This window comes from Haliaeetus leucocephalus, unplaced genomic scaffold, assembly GCF_000737465.1.
Source record: "Haliaeetus leucocephalus isolate CR32 unplaced genomic scaffold, Haliaeetus_leucocephalus-4.0 Scaffold206, whole genome shotgun sequence".
NCBI lineage: Eukaryota > Metazoa > Chordata > Aves > Accipitriformes > Accipitridae > Haliaeetus > Haliaeetus leucocephalus.
In genome coordinates this window covers 3676935-3700461 of record NW_010972642.1, presented here as the reverse complement: position 1 = coordinate 3700461, position 23527 = coordinate 3676935, and the positions used below count along the sequence as shown (strand labels likewise).

The following is a 23527-nucleotide window of genomic DNA, read 5'->3' as shown; positions in this document are numbered from 1 at the left end:
CCCGGCTGAGCCGCCGCGGTGCGTACGCGCCAGGCCGCTGCAAAACCGTGTTTTGCTGAAAAGCCGGAATAGCTTCACGATTCCTTTAGATCCTTTAGCATACGCTCCTGACATACTGTTCGGGCTGTCTTCAGCCGGGAGGCCTGCGGGAGGCTTATTTTCCCTTTGGTGCTCGGGTTAAACACAAGTCGGGGTTTGCCCATCGTGCGTGGCCTCGGCCTGAGAGGGCCCGAGCGGGGCGACAGCGCACAGGCCGGGCAGGACTCGGCAGCCCCAGTCCTGTCACAGAGCGGGGCCCGGTCCCCTCTTCTGCACCGTTCTGGTTCTCACAGAGTAAATCTCCCCACTCCTTTCTCCCCAAGAGGTTCAAACCATTTTTTACTAGTTGGATTCTGATTTGTAAACTCAGGACTTTACCTCGCCTTATCGTTCTCCTCGTTGCTTGCTCTCTGAAGACTGATAAGGATTTTCCAGGTGTTTGAAGGTGGTCTCCAGGCCTCAAAGGTGGCTGTGCCTCAGGTAAGGCAGAGAGCAGCCAAGAAAGGGTTTCTCTGTCACTTCCCCGCCGGAGCTCCTCTTCTGCTGATTGCTGTGGGTGGGGATGGAGAAACGGCTACAGCTTTCTGACTTCTTCACCCAGCGGACCCCAACTGCAGTGGCAGAATGAATTCAGGTGATTACCCTTCCTACAGTCTGCCTCTAAGGTGTGATAATTAGGTCAATAGGCGTAGATGGACAATTAAGTGGAGGAAATACAGGGGTGGTGTCATGGAAGATGGGAAGCAAAGGACAGCTGGTGTGGAACAGGTTGATCTCAAAGTTAGCATGAGCAGAGTTCAGGAGGCCATGCTCCTGTCTCTAGCACAAGTATGGGCATTTTTACGGAGCTAATGTGCAGTTTAAATGATTAGCCTGTGGGCAACTGAAAGTTGACTCATTCTCTGAAATGACTGACATGTAACTCCTAAAATTGGGCACTCGGCTTGCTCTCTGATGTGCTTATCTGTGGGCTGCTCACAGGGACAGGTGAGTTTCAACTGTAGCCATCTGAATAGCATCTTTTTGCTGAAACAAACATGTTAATAATATAGTGGCAAAACTAGAGTGGCTGTTAGAAATAAAGCTAGCATGGAAGTTTGCAAATGCACTCTAGTTACTTTAAATGAGGTGTGTGTTTTTTCTTACTGTCAATTTAATCCTACAATTAATTGTCAGTATGTGTGGGGAGTCCAGAACCTTTGAATGTGAAGTCAGTTCAGTTCCTATCAGTTGTCGTCTGACAGACAGGCTTACGTGTAAGGAAGGCCATGCTGCTGAGTGGCAAATAATTGGAAGAGACAGGCAACCTCACTAACATTTGGCTGGATCTTGCTGCACAGCCATAGTCAAGGGAAAATTATTCAACGTGCAGCTGACGAGCACAACATAATCATTGTTTTTTTGCACCCACTGAAACAATCTTCGAGTATGTTCCAAATATTTTCTATGACTCTTTTTCCTCCCATAAGTAGCCCTCCCCTGCTGGAGGGGCAGAGTCAACTAATGCTCAAAATTATTGATGGAAAGCACAGAGGGATGGATGTCTTCAGGATTGCACCATGTGGCCTCTTCCAGCTGCAGCTGATTTACCTGGAAGGGCCACTGCCCTCAGCTTATCTGCAGGTACTTGTTGCCATCCTTTTTCAGTGACCTTTGTTTAAATCAGTTGCGGTCAAAATGAGCTGGATTAACTGTGGAGGGCAGGCATAGTAGGGGAATGGTGTGGCCATGACTGTATTTCTGTTAAACAGCAGCATACCTGCTGTGGCTGTTTCTAACAGCTGCCTTACGCTGGCTGCTTTAAAGGGAGAACTGAATCTCCCTGCCATTTTTTCCCACTAAATACACATCTGAAATACTTTAAGTGTCATATTTAAGTCAGTTGCTGCATCTTAGCTGGTAGCAGTACTCAAAAAGGACGTTAAACCCTTGCCTTTATCTTTCATGGTCGCTAACAGTACACACTGCTTCTGTGACTTAGGTACTTTGGCTTTTGAAGGTTTGTGCCAGCAACTTTAACAGTAATTCAGATTATTTGCCCTGTATCTCACAGAGCATTCTGTAGGATTACAGTTTTCTAACAGGGACACCTAGTGGTAAAATATATTTTACTTAAAAATATATTATTTGAGTCCTTTTTCCCTATTTCTGTGCTTGCTACCTAATGTCATTATTTAAGGAGTAAATTTCTGATGCTGCCATTAGAGAGCATCTATTTATTTATCAATGACAAGCCAAACTCTTCTCAAATCATGGCATATAATGCTTTCCCATGTGATTTTTTTTTTAAATAAATACATTTTTGTAAAAGCCTTTAATTCATTCTGTCTGTCTTCCTTCTTATCACTGTTCCTTAGTAGAAGAACAAAGTGTTTACTTGGAATAAAAAACACGTACATGTAACACAGATAAAAGACACTGATTTGCATGAACTAGTCAGAGGGTCACTAGTCTAATACACTGATACATTTGCCATCAGAGGGTTGTGTAAAGAAGGTGGGTAAGGAATTTTACAAGCTTGTCATTCCACTGGGACTGTTTGCAGAGTCATTTTTGGGTATTAGGGTTCACCACACTGACTGCAGGGGCTGAAAGGAGGCTGCCTCTCCTTCTCTGCTCCTAAGGATGCTAGAGTATAATGGACCAGGTGCTTCATGTTTTGTTACTTTTCAGAAAAGCATCAGATGCCACTTCACAAAAAAAATAGCAAAGCACATCAATGAGCATCTGTTTTGTAGTGTAAGCTAGTAGCATACTCCTTTGGTTTAACTGTGGGGATGCAGACATCTACCACATGGGTTTTCTGCTCCCTGCAGATGGAATTTTGATGCAACAACTTCAGAAGTCATGCAGAAAGACAGACATTCAGTAACCTTGGGTAGACCCAGAAAATGGCAAGTAGGATGTTTAAAACCAGCAGATAACACAGTTGATAATACTCTGAGGCTGGTACCAAGTGCAGTAATGAAGGGGTCTAGCTTGGGACCCATCCTGTTTAACATTTTTTTTCAGTGACCTGGAAGGGGCGATGGACTGCTTGCTCATAAAGTTTGCAAATGCCACTAAATTAGGCAGATCAGAGGGACACAAACTGGCCGAGGAAATGGGTCCACAGGAGCCCAGTGACGCTGAGCAGGGCCGAAGGCAGAGCCCTGCCCCGGGGAGGACGAGCCCCGGCGGCCACACGGGCTGGGGCCGGCCTGCCTGCCCGCCTGCCTGGGGAGCAGCTCTGCCGAAAGGCCCCGGGGCCCGGTGGGCCGCGAGCGCTTGTTAGATCCTGCCTGGAAGACCGCGTCCAGTTCTGCTGCTCTCCGATAGAAGACAGACGGATAAACTGTCGCGAGTTCAGCAGAGGGCCGCCACGACGGTCCGGGGCTGGAGCAGCTGCCCCGTGAGGAGAGGCTGAGGGAGCTGGGCCGGTTCAGCCTGGAGAGCGGGCGGCTCCGGGGGTCCTAACAGCAGCCCACCTGTACCTACAGGGAGCGTATTAGGAAAACGAAGCCAAGTTCTTCACAGGGAAGCACGGCCAGAGGCTGAGAGACAACAGACGTGAAGGGAAACCAGAGAGGTTTGGACTGGACACGAGGAAAAACTTCTTCATGCAGGACGGTCAGGTGGTGGGACAGGTTGCCCAGAGGCTGTGGAGTCTCCATCCTCGAGGGCTCTCAGGACCATATGGGATAATCCTTCAGCAGACCGGTCTGAGCTCAGAGCTGACCCTGCTTTGGGCAGGAGGTTGGACAAGTGATGTTCTGTGTCAGTTTCGAACTGAATAATCCTGTGATTACTTACCAGCCACCTTCAGTAACCGTAGAAATGATACGAAAGAGCCCCGGGGCTTTTTTATTTCATGCACCAACTGAGGTGAGATACTGAACCCACATTTGAAGGTCCAAAACATTGATGCAAGACTTTAAACACTGTATTTAAGAAAATCAATTATCAAATCTCACTGGTCCAAACTGAACCCACTGCAGGTAAGTACCCCTTAAGAAAGTTAACTTAAAGCCGTGAGGAGAGGCTGAGGGAGCTGGGCCGGTTCAGCCTGGAGAGCGGGCGGCTCCGGGGGTCCTAACAGCAGCCTGCTCATCTGTACAGGGAGTCTATGAAGAAAGAACAGGCAGGCTCTTCATAGCATTGCATGATGGGATGAAGCGAGACAACAGGCTTGTCTTGAAACAGAGAAGTTCGGATATAGGAAAACCGTTTTCATGCCAGGACAGTCTGGTGGTGGGGCAGGTTGCCCAGAGAGGCTGTGTTGTCTCCGTCCTTGGGGACTCTCAAAACCCAACTGAATAAAGCCCTTAGCAGCCTGGTCTGAGCTCATAGCTGACCCTACTTTGCACAGGAGGTTGGACAAATGGCCTTCAGAGATCTTTCAACCCAAATTATTCTTAAATTATATGTTTTTTTACTTGTGTGTGTTTATGTATGTGCGTATATATATACACGCATATGTATTCTGAGTAATGAATAGTTACAGTTGTTTTGCGAAGTATGTTCTCGGATTCTAAAAAAAAAGTAATTTATCTATGTTGCTCAGCCCCTAGTTGAAGGGCCAGAAATACATTCATTATGTTTCAATTGATATTTTTAATTATAGTTGGTATTTCTGAGCCATTTACATGTGAGAGCTAGCCTGTTGGTAAGTGGCATTTAGATAATGAAGTGTTGCATCCCTTTTCAAGACGGCATAATTCTGTTCTAATATATTAATAGCTGGTTTTAGCCTGTACTGTGGCTCTGTTTCTTCACTGTTCCTTTCTAATGCCTTTTGAATCTGCTGGATAATTTTAATCACATTTGAAGAACAGATAGATGTCTCAGAAGTAAGTCCCTGGGTGGAATGACCAAGTTAGTCCCTCGGTTGAGGGTAATGTAGGCATAGCTCAGCAATTACATGACTTTTCATTACATCTTTTGGGGGGGGCATTATACATGTAACAACATCATGTTTTACTCCATGGACCATAACAAGACAGCTGGGTTATTGGGGTGAGGAGAGGTCTCTGGAGCCAGGGAAGAAGAGAGGGAACAGCAGAGGACTTTGGAGCTGCAGGAAACCAAGCTCCTGTTGTTCTGCAGCTCACTTTCTGAGGAGAGGCTTGTTAGTGGTTTTCAAAGTGCTTTGGAGGATACCGTGATCCATTTCATGTGATCCATGGTCAACGTTGTGTGATTTCAGTAATGTCACAAGATTATATAGCTGATTTCTAGTTCAGGGCTCATGCCTTGGTGTCCTGCTTTGAGTATCTGAATGGTGATGACTTGGAGACTGAACCTCTCTCATGTAAGGAGGACCCATCTGAAAATAAAATAGGTTCATAGCAAGAGTCACTATGGGAAAATAACTACAGCTTCTGTCTCTAAGAAACTGAATAACCCCCAAACCTTTACATACCATGACAACTGTAACAAGACCTGATCCTGAAGCCTTTTCTCTCTCTTCAGTGGCTTTGCTTGGCTATGCGTGGCCAGCTGGGGTCAGCCTGTGTCCAGCTCATTTCTCCACTAAAGGTTCAGGGCACCGTTTCACTCGCTTCTCCAGAAATAACGGCTTTCATCGCTTTTCTTTCCCATTTTATCATGTGTTCGTGGTAAGAGCAGGAGCACACATGCTCTTTCTGGCACAGAGGACAAAATAAGCAGTTGGGGGGGCAGCTTCTTTTGGGGACAGTGCTGCCTTAAAATGCTTGTGAAACTACAGCCTCAGGCGTTCTTGAGCTTTCTGTTTCACCATCTGAAGGGATGCCATCTACACATTGGTTTTTAAGCTTCTGAAAAGCTTAGTCTGTTTTATGAGGAATGTGTTAGGTATCTTAGATATTTATGTAATTATACTAATGAAGTGGTTTTATTTATTGTTTTCTGAGGAAATGCTTGGTATTTTTGGATTCATGTTCTTCAAAGAGAGGAGATGAATTTCCTGTTAAGATTTCAAGTATGATTTTTTCAAATGTCTTCAGAGAAAAAAGTAAACTTGAAGAGTGATTACAGAATATTGGCTAATTAGCTGTAGTGTAACTGCTTTAATTACTTTTATCCCTGAAGCCACATGACTGTGCAGATGACTAGCAGATGACTTATTTAAAAAAAAAAAAAAAAAAAAGACGTGTTCACACTGCAAGGTTAATGAGCCTAATTAAATATAGTTTTCCTTAGCCAGATACTAAATGATAAAGCTTGGGGGAGTGGGGGAAGGGGAGAATCCAAAGGCAGTCAGTTCTATTTCAAATAATGGTTTTATTCTGGTTTTTAATGCAGGAAAAAAAAAAAGCTGGAATTGTGAGTGATTTTTCTGAACAGAGACACTTACATTTAAAGATTTGGTGAGACCTCACATGGCAAACTTTGAAAGTCTATTTAGAGACAATTGTGCTGAGACGTATTTGTTTTCACTTGCCCACTGCTTTAATTAATGGAGAAGTGGGCTTGAATAAAAGGTCTGTGTTAGATAGAAGTCTCCATCTGCTGCTGCATATTACCAGAACCTTTGTCCTTCCTCACCGTGCGTTTTTTTTATTACACCATTTTATTTCCTTTAGTAAACTGTGTAATGTTTCACATTGAGTTTTACAGACAGGATGGAGTTCTGATTTTTTTTTAAATTATTTTGATTTTTTCTGAAGTTTTCTGCCTGTGCTGTGCACAGTGGTTCAATATCCCACATTTGAAAAAACACTTGGAGATCCAAATTCCATGGTCTTTCAAGGAAACTTGCGTCTCAAGCAAAAAAATTAGATATTACACCTTACTGAGTTGCCATGTCGGCTACCTTCATGACTAGTCTTGAGTTATTGAAAACAAAAAGTAAAATGTGTTACACAGTGAAAAGGGCTTAAGCCAATGAATTTCATCATATTTGCAAAAAACATGCAATCAGCTATTGCTGATCAGCTGATATATGGTAACTTTCACAGGTGACTTTGGGCAAAGCAAACGTAGTAGCTTATTTCACTTCCACTGTTCTTCCCCATCTTTTCTCCCATTGATTATGAATTTACTTTTTTCTTTTTCTTTTTTTTCCCCAAATGGTATTATACTTGACTATTTCCTTTAAGCTAATCTAGCATGCAGTGCCCTATTTCCTGAAAAGATTACTCAGACCTTCTGAGAAGCTATGCTTAAAAGTCAGGTAGGGGCAGATAAGATAGTTGTATGTATGTTTCTGCCAAAGTCTAGCACAAGATGAATCGGGCTGAATCCTCTACAAATAATAAGTAATGAAGAGTTAACTTATTCATGGGGAAATTTCTGTTCTTTCACTTAAATTTTCATCTGAAACCTGAATTTTCCATATCTAACAGACTGGACACCATCTTCATATTCTTCCAAACTCTTCTATAGAAGGCTGTAGTTTTTATAAATTAATTATTTAGTTGGATTTCTTGATTGTCTTTCATAATGTAGAAAGAATGGGTTCGATTAGAGTAACTGAAAGGATCCTTATTACAGAGCAAGAAGCCGAGTTCCTCACTAAACTGCTTTTTTTGATTTTATCACATTTTCTAAAGGGGCTGAAAGGTCACCGTGCACCCAGTAGGGTTCAAAAGTTATCTTGATAAATTGGACTGTGATTAAATGATTCTACCCAAGCACTTGGCACATAGTAGGAGAATCACAATACAGAGTTTGTGTTTCCTTCATTTATTTATTTGTATTTTCCTCCCCTGTGGACTTTGTCAAATACTGCCTATAGTGGTCCCGTGGGAAGTGATGTATGCTCTCTGCTGATCACGTAGGAGCCTTGACCTTAAAGCAACTGCAGAGGATGTAGATGTTTCACTAGCTTATATTTCAGCTGTCTGCATTTCTAGGGTTTGCGTTTATTGATATTCAAAAAGAAGGAAAGTTCTAGCCATAGGTTTTGTAGCAATAGCTTTTCTTACCTGCTTTCTACATGTCAGCTGAGCTTCTTGCTTTTGGGGCAGAGTGAATAAGCCTGTGGCTTTGAAAGTGGAGAGAAGTAATGAGGGTTTGTTGTTTGACTGGTTTGCAACTTTGCAAGTTCCTCCTTTTCTTTGTCACCATACAGTAAGACTGATGCAAAATCCTTAAATTCCTTAGGATACCTTTGAAATTCCTTCTTTGATTTACTTTTTTGCTTTTGGCCAACATTTTGACCTTGTGGGTACCACTCATTTAATTACTTGTATGTGATAATAGGGAAGTGGTAGCAAGGTGGCTTACTGTGCTCAGAACAAGGTTTAGTTTAGCTGTGTTTCATGCATTTGTCCTGCATTTCCACTGAGTCATCTTTACCCTAAGTTGGTTTCTCCAGAGCTTTTTGTAAGTCTAATTAGGAAAACAAGCTTGTGTTTACACATACTTTAGCTCTGCACTTTTTTTTTGCTATTAAAACTATAAAGTAGGAAGAAAAAAAATTGAGGATAAGATTTCTGTACAAAATTAGTAATTTTGGCTATCAGCTTTTTAAAAAGATTTAAACCTTTTTTAATCAACGTGCTCGAGGGAAATGCAAGTTTAATACAGTAGTGAAGACGACTCATAGAGATGAGATGCTCTTAATAAATTAAGTCACCCAGAATTATTATCTCTTAATATCTAAGCCCATGCTCGTATACTGACCTTAACTGATGATGATATTCTTGATTGATGGTGGTGATTTGCTGATGGTGGTTAATGATTGTTGATGTTGTTTTCAGAGTATTTTCATGGATTGCTTATATGACTAGTATTTAGAAGAATTATTTATGTTTTGGGATATGAGAGATTTTAAAGACATTCTGATTTCTTTTTCCTGTGTATTTCTGTGAGCAGCTTGTGTTTATTAGCATTCAAAATTACACTTCTGGTTTATCATACTCAGCAGAAATGTCAAGGTTCAAGAGCCTGAACCCTCAATTCTCCTTTATCAGTCAGTTACGCTTCATTAAGCATTGTCCAATTTTTGGTGCTTCTGTTCTTAGTTTCATTATTTTAGTAAATGTTGAGCATCTGCTTTACTTTGGGTCTGGTTATTGTTTATGGGTACTGAAACTCACTGAAATTGTGAGCCAGGCTGTCTGCAGTGGGTGTCTGAAGAAATTTACATGTTGAAGATGTTTCCCTGAGTCCCCCGGGGTGCTTGGCAAGGTGAGCGCTTCTCAGGCAGGCACTCATTGAGGCAGCTTCCAGGCAGGTATGTTGCCCAGGAATTCAGTGCTTTTGGAAACTTGCAGTTAGTTAGGCCCTAGCAGCAAATTCAGTAAAATTAGCTCTAGACTATAACAACTCAAATGCTTTGTTATGCAACGGTCTGTGCAGTGGTTTTGGTGGCTGTGTGGGGTACAGTTCCTGTAAACAGAGGTTCACGCACACAAAAAATGCTGTTGTATCTTGGGTGCCAGCAGACAAGCAAAGGACTGAATAATTGTTACCGTATTCTGGAATCAAGAAGTAAATCAGCAAGCAGTGGCAGAAGGCTGTTTTGTGGTGGGGTTTTATATGCTACATGTATAATAAACTTCATAGTCCAGGACTGGCAACATAATGTCTTTCAGCAGCAGTAAGTTATTTGAGTTGTAATGGCAAACAAAACATGCTGTGTGAAACATCGAGTTCACAGATCATACCCTAACAGAATTGAATGCTATTATGGTATTTTGGACTGGTGATAAGTACGCAAGCCCTTCAGAGGATATGAAAGCATAACATGCTCTTCAGAGGTTCCAAACTAAGCTACAACTTTCTTCTGAAGTCTCGCACCATATATTAGAAGAACATAGAAATAGATGAGGCTTTTTTTTTTCTTTTCCCACCCCAGAGCTTGGCTGGATCTCAAAAGTGCATGTGAATCGACCTGCAGTTGTGAGGCATGCAGAACAAATTAAAAAATGGAGAACTGTGAAAGGTAATTGGCAAGTAAGTGCTCTTTTTATGTATTCTGTTCCTGTATTTTTAAAGCAGTCACTCTCCCTCTCCAGGCTGCAATATTGAATTTTTTTCAAGATACATGTAAACTTAAAAGATGTGCTTGTCCAAGTCTTATTTTAATAATTTGTATTTGATGATGATGGGATGGAATAAGGTGATGCATTTATCCAAACAAGTTAAAAACCTTATAACTCATGAGTGGCAAAACCGCAAATGAATTTAAGTCATCTTTATTCATGAGTGGATTAAATTGTATATTACTATCCCACCACATTTATTCTGTTTTCCAGACAGACTTCTCTGCATGCTGCCTTCTTATTTTTTAATTTTAAAGCTGTAAGATATGATCACGGTCCCTGTCAAGTTTGACCTACCTGGATGATTTTTCTTTACTTAAACATCCTCAACATGTGTGATTTCTTTGCTTAACTAGTTCTTACCTAAAACTTGAAAATTCTGACTGGCTATTGCACTTGGGGGGAGAAAGTTAAAAAAAAAAGAGGGAAAAAAAAAAAAGAGCGAGCCCACTAATGTTAAGGGGACTGACTTCTCAGCTCCTGAGATAAGGTAAATGATTGGTTATTGTCCATCTTAATATAAAGTAGGTTCACGTAAGCCATCGCCAAAGCCAGTGGTGCAAATGAACTTTTCTTCAAGACTGATTTGTATTTGTTGAACACACATGTTTAGAGTGTCTTAGCAGTTACCTTCAACCTCTGCTGTTACTGCCCTCCTGGCAGAACTGACAGATACTGGCCTGGTGTGCATTTTGGTTTCTCCAGTTTGTAGGTGACAATCGTAGCGCGAAGCCATCAGGTCAGCAACTTAAGCTAATGCATTCTGCAAAGCAGAGCAGGTGAGGCATGGCCACATGCTGGCTTCTGCTGCCTCAGTGGCAGGATGGGAAGCACTGAGAGGGGAATGTCAAGCAGAGCGGGCTGCAGGATGCCACAAGTGCTTTGGCAGAATTCAGCCAAGGGCAAGGTCTGAGCGATGCCATGCTGCAGACCTGCAGCTCCCAGTGAGCTCTCAGCCGTGGGGTTGTAACCAGCCTCCAAAGGACAAATCGATTCTTCATTCACCAAACAGCTGTTCTGCAAGCAAATGTGTGTGGTTCCTCCCCTCTGCGCAAACAAGTCACTTACATGGAACAGTAACTGGAAACCTGGAAGCAGGAGGAAGGAGGCAATGAAGGATCAGTCTTAACAGTGCAACATAATAGAACAGAGCAAGAATCATTTAATTGTACTTAATTCTTAAAAAGCTGTTCAAAATAGTCGGCATCCTCAGCATAGTACATCAGGCAGCCGTTCTGGGGTGGCTGAAGCTTTGTTCACAATGAGCACAGAATCTTGCGGATGACAGTTTGGAGATAATTTGATGTAGCTGTAAGATCCTACTGGAAGGTGATAGAAAAAAACTTACTACCCGTTACATGAACCTGAAAGATTGTGCTTTGAATGTTATGATTAAATAAAAAAATGGACATAAACTGAGGAAAGTTAGATACCAGCTCAGCATTTCTCAAGAGTTCCTTATGCATAAAAAGTCACTTGATACCAAGTTTAGCAGTCTGGTGGCACTGGGTTGGGAAATAGTGTCAGTGAGAAAATCCAAAGGGTATTCCATAACCTTGGCTGTGTTCAGATCCTGCAGGTGCAGTAATGTAAAAAGTAGGTCTTCTGATTTGACCAAAGTTACTATATAAAGAACAAAGACAGAGAGCGCCACAGGCTTTGATTAGAAAGAATCATTGGGAAGAAAGGGATTTAGTGTCACTTCCTCAACATGGCTGTAGGACAAATGTTTAATTATTACTAACACTTCTTCACTCTCCTGTGTTGTTAACGCTGGTACTGAGCTACTTGAGTAAGATTTTACTTTGAAGAATGCCAGAAGCATCTCCCCTTTATTTGAATACTGTCATTGCAGGATAGTCATGTCGTGTTTATTTCGCAGAGGTGATTTTGAACCTTTACATGTTTGAACATAAGTAGCACCACAGATTGAAATTTAGAAGCCCATTTCCCCAAATACACATTTGAAAAACCCTTTTAAAAAAATGAAGGTCATACCAGTTCTTGGAACTTGCTGACTACATCTGTCTTGATGACTTTATGATTCATGTCATAAGAGATGAGACAAAAATTCCCTTGAACAAAGGGTAAAAAAAATCCAAGTAAAAGAAACTTAAAACCATTTACAGTGAAAACCCCTTTTGAAGTATTATAGGGTAAAAGTAGAAATTGGTTAGAAACAAGCAGTTAAGCTTGGACTAACAGAGGCCAGTAAAGGTTCATTACTCTGTTCAGTCACCCCAAAGCAGCTTTCAGTGTTACACTTACTGCAAGTTCAGAAAGGAGACTTCCATCAGCAAAGTGTGAAAGGTTTGTAGGCTGGCCAGTCACTTAAGATTTGCAGAGTAATACCTCCATGCAGAAACAAGTTTTGCTGCCTATACTGACTAATCCTGTCACAGAGCAGAGCAGTCAGAGAGAGGCTTTATGGACTCAAATGGACTTTGCCATCGCAAACTGTCCCCTTGTTGAACAAGTGCCCATTAAGAGATGTCAGCTTTTAGTGAAGCCATAACTGTAAACAAGAATTTGCTGGAAGAGCTTCAACAAGTATTTCAAAACAATGTCTTAAGCTCAATTTTTGTTCAACAAGAAAGCTCAAAAAAGTTTTAGTTGTGCATCTGTTCCATTCTCCAATGAAAATGCTACAGAATTTTAAAAGACTTATTAATCTAAAGAGTGCTTTAGCCTTGTCACTTAGCTCTTGCTTTTGTTTTTTGCATGAAATAATTACAGATGTTTTTTATTCCCAATTCACACAAAAGAAAGTGGAAACATCTGGAGTCTAGACCCTAAGTTTTAAGAAGTCTGGGTTCTTACTCCCCACTGATTCCATGTTTCAGTCTCACAGCAGGAGAAGCATGCAAACGTGCAAGTGTGCAAATTGCTGATGTGTAGACTCATCTGGTTATTGGCAATTGCAGACCTGTGCTGTCTTGAAGCATGTGTATAATTCCTTGTGCATACAAGCCTTAAAATTACAGCCATACTGTATAGAATGGAGCATATAATAACAGTGAGGTTCCTCACATAGGTGATGCTTTTATCTTTGCCTTACAGAATTAAATTTGAAGCAACATGCTTTTTGTCCAGGTAAAAATGTTTGTCTGATTCTTAGAGAGTCCCACTTGGTAGTTAGCTTTTGCATCAAAAATTGGAATTTGATCCTTTGATTCTGAGAGCAGACTTTTGATTCCAAATCCTTTCTGTACCATTAGATACTGCTCAACACATGAACAAGTATCTGCCAACCCTGTCTGTCATAAACTGTTCTTTGCATATCCTCCATGTTATATCCCGTACATTTCCTCATTCTTAGAGTGAGAGCCAGGCTTCTGATTCCTGCATCTTCTAAGTCAGTTTGGCTTTGGAAGCGTAAACTGAAATACTTTATTCCTTGCTTCACTCCCTTTGTAGGCTGCTTGGCTGCTGAAAGCTGTCACCTGCATAGACCTTACCACTCTTTCAGGTGATGATACTCCTTCAAATGTTCACAGACTGTGTTTTAAAGCAAAGCATCCCATCAGAGAGGATCTGCTGAAAGCCATGGACATGCATGATAAAGGTATGATAGTTTTTACTGTGTGTATTTTGTAGAGAAAATGTCCACATTTCCTCATTATTTTTTCAGTTTTCAGGAAGGTGTAAAAATGACCTCTTCTTCCTTTAATGGAAGCAGTTATGGTAGGCAGTGCCGCAGAACTAATAGTCCTGAGAGAAGAAACTACGTTCTAGATGGTCTTATTCAAAGCAACTGTCTTAAGTTCTAACTGCAAAATATCTATTCCTTTGAGTTAATATTAGAATACATGAAGAAAAAAAATCCATGCTCAGTTTGGCAACCAAAGTGAAGCATGGAGTCAGGGTAACGCTGTAAGTTATGATACCTAATGAGCAAATTTGATGTGGAAGCCACAAGTGTATAACCTCAGTGTATGTCTTTTAATAACAGTGCACTAAGGTGAAACTAATTGAGTATTCTGTTAATCTGCTGATGTCCCTAATAAATTGGAGAAGGGGGGAGCGTTCATGTGACTCCTTTGGCTTTTGTGCTGTTTCTGTATGTAACTACCGAGCCTGCCGCTTTCCCTGTCAGAAAAGATGCATTCCATGGTCCTAAGCATGTTATTTTTCCTTCAGAAAGCACTGTCTGTTACCTGCTTGTTTCAATAGTTAGATAGGAGACATCTTCGCAGCCCAGTCTACTTCAAGGAGTCAGTCCTGTAGTGAGTGTATGCAGTTGTGTGCGTATCATGTATACACACACACGTGCACACACACAGAGTTCCCAGCTAAGTCAACAGAGTTGAAGGGGTTGAAGACAGCCCTTAAGAACTAGTGGTAAAACTTTCACTGACGTTACTCGAGCAGGCTCCATCTGAAGTCCCAATGTTACACACAAGACTGAACACAATAGAACTTCAGAGCAAATTGAGACTGTCATATAACTATCAGTAAAACAAAACTCTTTATATCTGAGCAGCATTTCTGAATTTTTCCAGATGTAATCATTGATGTGTCAGTGAATACCATTTGACTTTTGTCCTGTCATGCTGGCCTTGTGATGATCTAACAAAAAGAAAATCCCAATGACATTTGGGGCATGCTTTTACTACTGAAATATTTCAGTTTTACACGGGCATTAGTCTACTGCTTGAAGTCATATGATGTAGAACCAAAGGGGAATCAGGCCTCTGGTTTTAAGCCATACACATAAAATATCAAAGATTAGTCTTTTTAAAAAATTTGGATTTATGGACTCTTCAGACAGTTGAAGTATTAAATATGAGGTCAATTATCTGACACTTTGAGAGAATAGCATTTTAACTAGAAATGCAGTAGGACTGCATTAACATAAAAAGTGCTCAGTTGCTGCTGGGCTCAGTCTGGCTCAACAAGTAAGGACAGAGTTTGGCAGTGTGGTTTCTCTCACAGTAGTTCGCTGAATAAGCATGTCTTAACTTGTACGTGTTGGCCTTAAAGAGTGAATCTGTTGACAGAAGCCTTGGTGTTTTAACTCCTGCTAATGCAAACTTGTTGCCAGGGTCAGGTAAAGGAACATGAGGGAGGTAACAATATGGAGAATTATCCAAACTGTTTGAGCAATATAACAGACATCCCTAGTGTAGGTGCTTAAGATCCTTGTGAGAATGCAGAAGTGGGAGGTGAGAACAATGCACACGTGCTCATGATATGGATTGCACTCGAGAAGATGGAAATATATATATGAAGAAGTGAACTGTGGCTTTTGCAGGTATTACTGTTGGAGCAGTTTGTGTATATCCCGCAAGAGTCACCGATGCTGTTAATGCCCTAAAGGCTGCTGGTTGTAACATACCAGTAGCTTCAGGTAAGCTTTATTAAAAAATATCCAATTAAATATTTTGATGCTAAAAAGTATGTAGAAAAATCCAGAAGTTTGGACTTGTTTTTGTTTCAGAGGGTAAGGTGAAAAGGTAGCAGGTGGAAGGAAGGGAATGGAGGGGGGTTTGCTTCTGGTATAATCTTTTGTTTTCTTTCAACTTCAAACTTATCAGGAATGCCAAGTCTGTTTTGCTGGAAGCTCTTCAAAGAGGTGCTTATCAGGGTTTTCCTCACCCAAATAGAAGAAATTGAGATAGAGTGCTGGACAAAGCATCAGCAGACACTAAGTAAATAATAATAATAATAAAAAAAAATAAAAAATATACTGCAATATGAGCTTTAGGAGTTCTAATACAAGGTTTTTTTCCCATATCAGTTGTTTGGCTTTTAAGTATAATCCTACAATCAGTACAAACAGTATAATCCTGAATTCAATGAATCTGTGTGCAGAGGCAATGGTTATTGCCTGCTGAGCAGCCTGCAGGTTCAGGACTTCTACTTACAAATCTAATAGTGCCAACTCTTCTCCAGTCACCACACACAGGAGACAAGTCCTGAATCTACAATAAGAAAGAAGTAGAATCAAAGAATTATGTAGGTTGGAAGGGAGCTCTGGATGTCATCTGGTCCAACCTCCTGCTCAAAGCAGGGGCTAACTTTGAAGTTAGATCAGGTGTTTAATGCTAAGATCCATGTTTTCTAGTGTTTTTTTTTGTTGTTGTTTCATTGTTGTGTAAGGGAAAAATTACATACTAAATGCATTTATATATCAGAGAGAAAGAGGATCTCTGATAAAGCCATTATTTTTTTTCCATTTCCAAAGTTACCTTTGGGTTTTGTACTTGAACATCATAAACGTAATCTTAAGTAGACCTCATTGAAAGCAATTTTTGCTATATTGTGATTTAGCTGTTAAACTTATTACTAGGATTTAACCTGAAATACTACTTAAAAGAACTGGGGAGAATTAAAAATGTATGTATTGCTTCATACATGAGTTCCATCCTTGTTTGCTCAATTCTGCTGGAAGCAATAGATATTGTGCTTTCTTATGTAGGCTGCTTTGGCAAAAATTAAGGTATGTGAAAGAGACCTTATCACAAGATTCACTTAGTATCTTGCTGGACATTGGTTCTTGAGGGAAGAGCTAATGCTTCTTGTGGATGAAGAGAGGGTAGGATGAGGTGCCTTTAGATTTTTTGAATCATGGTAGGGATAAAAAAGAATAACTTTCAAACTCTTCGGTGTATTAGAGGTATTTGCGGTTTTATGGTCAATTTATAAAACATTTTCTTCCCTCTACCTGCATCCCCCTTCTTGCTAGTGGCTGCTGGGTTTCCATCTGGACAAACTCCTCTAGAAACCAAACTGGCCGAAATAAAGCTAGCTGTGGAATATGGTGCCAGAGAGATTGACATTGTCATTAGCAGAAGTCTGGTGCTGACTGGCCAGTGGGAACGTAAGTACGCATCCTTTGGCAAGGAACCTAAACCTCTGTATGTGCACGTGCAAGCTCTGTCTTTGTCTCTTCCCCAAGTCTCCACATCAGTCCTTGAAGAATTTGGTCCCTCCCCTAAGAGTAACTGATAATCTGGGGCACTGAACTAAATGAAAACTATTTAACTAATTTATGACAAATGGTTGCATTTTTTGAAAAGAACGCTGTTAAAAGTCCTGTCAAGCTGGGCATGCAGAATGACTCTGTGTTTTGAAAATTCGGGTCTATTCCTTCTATGCCTTTAGAGGATTTTGTGTACAGGATTAAAAAAATAGCAAGTGAAATGGAAGAGAATGCCTAATTATTTGAACAGGTTTTTTAAAACCCCCAAGGGGTTGCTAATGTAGATGATACCTTGTTAAATATACATGTTTCAGTTCTTGACAAAAATATGTATTTTAGTTGTTTTCTTTTTCCTGAAAGTTGAGGGTACAAATTAACTGTTCATATTATTGATGTTCTTGTGTCTGTAGACTACTACTAATTAGTAAGAACAATAATGCTGAAGATGGTTTTTGCTCTAATTGCCTTCTTAATGTACTGTGAATGGTTTGCCTTAAGTGCTGACAATGCTCCTATAACTAATCTCCATGTGAAGGTAAACACGTCATTGTCTTGGAATGAATTTTCCATTTAGCTGTATAATGCAGCGCCATAATAGCCTGTTTTCTTGGAAGACTTCAAAGGACCCCTGGTACCTGAGTTTGGTTAAGGAAATACAATCATCATGGTAACAGATCGTATTTTCTGATTTTCGTCTTCCTTCAATTAACAGTTAAAATTGAACCAAAACCCCACGTTTCTGCATCTGTGTCTTCAGGACTGATATCCTGGTTTCCACTTGCTGTAACATCTTGACATCTTTTGTAGTATTTACCATCTCCATCCTTTTGCTCTTAAACATATGCAGCTTTACAAATGTTTGACTTCTTGAGGATGGGCATTGTTGCAGACATTTGTTTCTTTCAGAGTGGCTATTTTACGTCCAGGTATGGCCTCAGAAATTGCTGGAATATGGAGACTGGGTGATTGAATGGTTTTAAATAAGATGGAATGATGGATCAAGTTCTGTACCAGCTGGCAGTAAGACTATATCACACTTTCCTACGCTGTATCTTTGTTAGGGTCTACACTATGGTCTACAAAGCAGATACCCTCTCCAGGACCTGCACTCCACTAGGAACAGGTATTGGTCTTGGACACAAAGTGAGCTGAGTCGTGATGTGTCACTAAGATGAAAAAAGGACCACTAAACTGGACTTGAGCAATTGTGTCTGAAAAAGTCTGTCTTGTAGCGATTTCTTACACATAACTGTGGTTGCCATGCTTCAGACTGCATGGTACAAACCACTGTTATGTACAAGTTGCATAGAGCAGAGATCAGAAAGTTAGTGCATGTAGGCAATTGCAAATGCAGGCTCAAGGTTATATTGCCCGGGACTACGTGAAGGAGAACTCAGAGGAGAAGTACAGGGCTGGATTCAGAGAGAAAGTTTGTATCAGTGATTGAAATAAACTGGACATACATACATTGTTAGGTTTTTCTATATGGGAAATTAGTTGGGTTTTTGTGATCATAAATTACCGGGGAGGACTACACAGACACAGCAATGATGGGTGTAGTATAAAGCTGTCCGTTTACTAAAGAAGTAAATTAGGGTTGACTTTTGATTTGGTATGCATATTCTTTTATCCAGAGCTGAAGTCATGACAAGGTTGAAAGCCATCCTTTTTTTGGCAATGGTTAGTTTACTTTTTTTTACTGAGGACAGAATTGAAATGATTTCCAAATGTTTTCTGAAAGTTTATTCAAGAACGTGAATCTGTGTATGGCACATATTTACATGGTCTTGAAAAAAGCTACCTCAGGAACAGAATTTATTTGCCATCCAGATAATGATACTATAGGGTGAAAAATTACCATACTTAACTCTCCCATCCAAAAAAATTACTTCAGTAGGTGATCTGAATATTTTGGTGAAAATCTAGTGTTCTGTCTTCCTGTTTAGCTTTCAACAGATATGTTAACTGTGTGAACATGCAGATTTCCACCTCTATCTAATGATTAGGTATGATACAAAACAATGTATAAAGTAAGTTTAAGGAAGTTAGAAGAAGGGATGAAGAACTCTTTTTTAGGATGGATCCCTGTATTACATAAAATTGAAAAGTTTAGTGCAGTAACTATGCCTGTGTTCAATGTGCTTCATCAACTAGAGCTGCCTTGCAGTTATGACAGAATCTCTGCTTATGCCTATAATGCTAATATATTTTTATTGTTATTTTCTCATGCTGCCTGTCTTCACAGCTTCAGGAGTTATTGACAAAAATATGTATGTGGTAGAGTGCTTTATCTTACCGTTCATATATTTTTAGCTTTTCTTCTAGCCTGTGCAATAATTGGGGTTACCATGATAGGATAGTGTTGCTTTGTGATTTGTTTCAAAGGCTTGTTTGATTATTAAATATTTTAGTGTATGTCCAATTATGTCAAGTTATTTTAAAGCAGTTCTTAAATATTGTTGGAGCTCTTTATGACACTCAGAATATATTTTCTAGATCTTTATGAAGTAATTGTTAAGATCTTTTTAATAGCGCTGAACATGAAAGAAGCTTTATTGGACAGCTAAATTACGTTTGAAAATAACATTAAATGAGATTTAAGTTTATGAACTTAGATACCTTTTACAATCTATTAGCTTTTAAAGCAATACTACTTTACAATAGTTTACTCAACCATTGTCTTTTATCACTTGACAAAGTATGGATTAAGCTTAAAAATCACAATTTAGATACTGTCTTTAGGCACAGAATGTGGAGCCTGTATGTAAAGAGTGACGAAGTTGACCAACAAATTCTTGAAAGAAATTGTATTTATTTCTTTTTCTTTTTTTCCCCTTGTTATCAATGAATATGTTGGAGTTGCAATACCTTCTGAAGCTCTCTGGGGTGCTGTAATGTTACTTCTATTTCCACAGCTTTTAGCAAACACCTGGACATACTACACTGTCAGCGACTTCAGAGGTATTGTTAACCCATCATTTGCTCTGTCAGTTGAATTTTCCTACAAGAAAAGCAAAAAACCCAAGTATAATCTAAGAAGTTTGAACATGGCTGCATCCATGAAATACATTGAGTATAACCTCATTATGAAAGCTGCCTTTCAATTCTGTTAATAATTATTCAACTGTGAGTTGAGAGACATTGTTCAGGGATTGGGGCCCCCTTTTGTGTTACATGATTTATAAACAGTGCAGAGAAAATACACTTCCTGCTCCAGAGACTTGGAAAAGACTCCACATGTTGTTTAGAAATAATATAGTTGGATTTACTGTTTTCTAGGTGTGCAAGCTGACTTGGGATCTCGAAGTCTAGTTGCACAATTTCCATGTCCTATATTGCCAGCAGCAGCTCAGATTCCTGACGCCAAGCTCTGTTTTCAGTTTCATGTGAATGACTGAAGCCTGGAGTTGCACATATGTGGCTGAGAGCAGAACTGAAAGAGTCGTGTTGTGCTGATAGCCTTTTGCTTGTCATTTTGTTAACAAACCTGCCATTAACATGCAAGACAGAAGGGACTCCAGCTCATTTTCCAGTTTCCCATCATGATTACCTTGATCTTTTGGTCTAACAGAAATCGAAACATCTTCCCCCCTCATCTCAGTTTCTACCCTTAACACCAGTCAATGTGAGTGACTAGGTAAAAACAGCAAATAAGCTGAATTTAAAAAAAAAAAAGAAAAAGTGTTTTTATCACCACATTTTTGGAGAAGAGCTGTTTCATAAAAATTTAAGCTGCATTTTTTTCCCCTTAATATTTTCATTTCCTGTGTAGGAAATATTGGTTATCCCATTTATTTTGTGATTTATAGGACAAATATATTAGACCAAAGCAAAAGACCATCTAGACAATCTAGGGCAGATTATAGCTGGCAGTAGTTGTCAGGGATGTTTGCTTGAGAAATGTGTAGGGGGAGGAACATTTTCTTTGGTATATTTAATAGCTGCTAAAAATCAATATAATGTACTGAAGAGTTAGAATTTTAGGAAAACTACACAAAAGACACCTTCCAACACTTATCTTTTATAAAAATTAAAACCACACCTATGAAAGTATTTTTTTTTCCTATAAAATCTGAATTTTCTGACTTCTATAAATGCATCCAATAAAACCAGATCTAAAGTTCATGAAAGCAGTAAGGTATCTTAAGTAAGTGGATGCAAAGCAGAAGAGTTCTTATGTCACATCCATTTTAACAGCCAAGTCAGTGGAGCTACTACAGACTACATCAATGAGCAGCTGGCTCCAAATATATTCTATATAGGTTGGCTTGCTTTGGGGTTTTTTTGGTGTTTTTTTTTCTTTTTTTTTTTTTTTTTTTTTTTTTTCTTGGGCTTAAGACTTAGACTTCTTTCAGAATGGATAGTGTTGGTGCTGTGTTCAAGATGTTGCACAGTACTGGCCATTTGCTTTGAGAGCTCTTGATTTTCTTTTCCTTGTTTTTAGCAGTCAGTATGAGATCTCTTGCAACCTCTTCATGGTGGTCTTAGCTCACAGTTGAAAATACGACTGCAGGGTTTTCTGTGATAGAGGTTTTTCCCAAAATCTTTGTGCCACTACTGCTAACTAGAGAAGCTCTATCTGCTGTGTCAGTTACTGGTGTTCTGCACAGGTTGCAGATATTCCCAGAATGGCAGCGTCCAGCTCTGCTCCTGCTACTGTTTGGCTTGATGGAACTGAGTAGTTAAATAATGGACTTTTTGGCAGCACAGACTGTCCCGGAAGAAGCCAAGGACCCCTTGAAACACTGAGTGCATTTTCAAGTGTGATTAACTCCACCCATACTTCAGGCATTTGCTAGGAAGTTTCAGGATAATCAAGTTATTTGTACCTTGATTTAAAACTGAGTACTGAAACTTCTTTTTTATTTTTGAAAGGAGTAGGAGTTTTTGTACTTGTTCTGTATCAAAGCAGTTCCTGCTTGCACTGGGACTGGGGTGCTCTGGTTAATTTTCTGTGTCCCAGAGGTAGTTGCATTTCTATTTCTGCTTTTACTGTAGGGTTGAGAATGTCCTATGAATGCCAGCTATTGTCTGCAATAATTGGTCTCTGAATAAAGAGCAGTATTTATTACCTACACACCTGCCCCATTAAAGTATGCCTACTTTTCCACCACCTCAGCTAACCTGATAGACACGGATGATTGAAGATCCTCAGTTGTTCCTGTCCGTGGGTTGATGCATGCTGTCAGATAGTGAGACTGTTCAAATGATCTTGGCACTAATTGCACATAAAAAGTACCTTCCAACAATAGGGAGAATGCTGTAGCTGCGATATGAACTCCAGTGAACAACAGCTATGAGCCTGTAATTTCTTTTCCTGGAATCCAACCTAAATCTACATTTTGTTGATTTTATTGTGACATTTTTGGTGGTGTATCTTAAAGGTAGAGAAAACTTGAGTCTTTTCTTCCTGTTACCGAAGCTAGAAGAACATGAAAGCTGCTTTCTCTGGCTTTCCAAAAGCTTCAGGAACGCCTTACTCCACAAAAAAAGACTGCATTTGGATCTAACATGAGCAGTGTTATCAAATGCACAAGAAAATAGCACAGGTTCTTTGTATTTCCTTTTCGAGTCTCGATTTGATGTAGGTTTCTGGAGTATCATCAATTGATCAATAAAACATGTTAGACTGCATGCTAGTACTGATTAATTCACACCTTTGGTACATAGTAAGAAACAAGGTGAAGCCTGGTGTCTATAAAGGGACTTGCTAAGTGCATTAGCCAGTTGTCTGCTAATGTGTGTAGTATGTCTCAGAGGACCACCCCAGCCATCCCAGCCCTGGCTGCCTGGTGTGCTGATGGCATCAGTAGGATGCAGCAGCATCACAGGTGGAGGGGAGGTCCAGCCATCCAGCAGCTGGCAAACCCTGCTGTATGTTTCTGGGTCTCGCTTGAGGACCGAGAGGAAAAGAAAGATAGTATCGATGAAAAAATTTAGTCTTCATCGCCATGTCCTGGACTGTTTTAGCAAGAAAGATTTGTTAAAAGCTGTATTTTAGCCTTCCATAAAAGAACTTTTTGATTATGCCTTTGAAGATTTAGTACGATTTGTGAAAAGGACTCTCTTGCAAAGGATCCTGTTTGCTTATTTCATGCCTTTTTTTTTTTTTTAATTCAAATTCCAGAAATGGTGGCTGTACACTGTAAGTGCTGCTTTTCTCTCCACACTGGAGGAATCTTAAACATCTCTAAGTGACCAGCTTCTAACAGCTATGTTTCAATAATTTCTAGCTCTTTTCGTCTCCCTACGTTTAAAATTTTGTGGGAGCACTGCTGAATTTTACCAAAAAGAGTGGAAGGGTTTCCCCGTGCTCTCTGTTGCGTTTCCTGACCAGGTCTACAAATTCCAGCCTTTTTACAGTTGGTTATGTCCAAGTTTATTCCAGTCCTTACTGAGTCTGTGAAAATATAAAACTGTTAGAAAGTTAAGCATGCCTCTGGCCATGACACTTCGTAAATCCGAAAGCAGGAGTTTCTGAGGGGTTGGTCTGCTCTGGGCGATGCCCATGAGGAGCCGAATGCCGGCCTGTCCTCCCTGTCCCTGCTTCTCCCTGGCTGCAGCCGGTGGCTGGCTGGTTGGGTGGCAGTTCACGGAGAAGCGGAGAGCG

General features: G+C 40.2%; 1 protein-coding gene across 1 annotated transcript in view; it reads left to right on the top strand.

The window, feature by feature from the left end:
• The window catches only part of DERA (deoxyribose-phosphate aldolase (putative)), a 56357-nt gene that overhangs the window by 266 nt on the left and 32564 nt on the right, over nucleotides 1–23527 (top strand). Inside the window, exons 2-5 of the mRNA XM_010566120.1 lie at nucleotides 9806–9903; nucleotides 13410–13557; nucleotides 15247–15342; nucleotides 16681–16815. Coding sequence (XP_010564422.1) covers nucleotides 9806–9903; nucleotides 13410–13557; nucleotides 15247–15342; nucleotides 16681–16815 — 477 coding nt within the window. The remainder of the gene's footprint in view (nucleotides 1–9805; nucleotides 9904–13409; nucleotides 13558–15246; nucleotides 15343–16680; nucleotides 16816–23527) is intronic.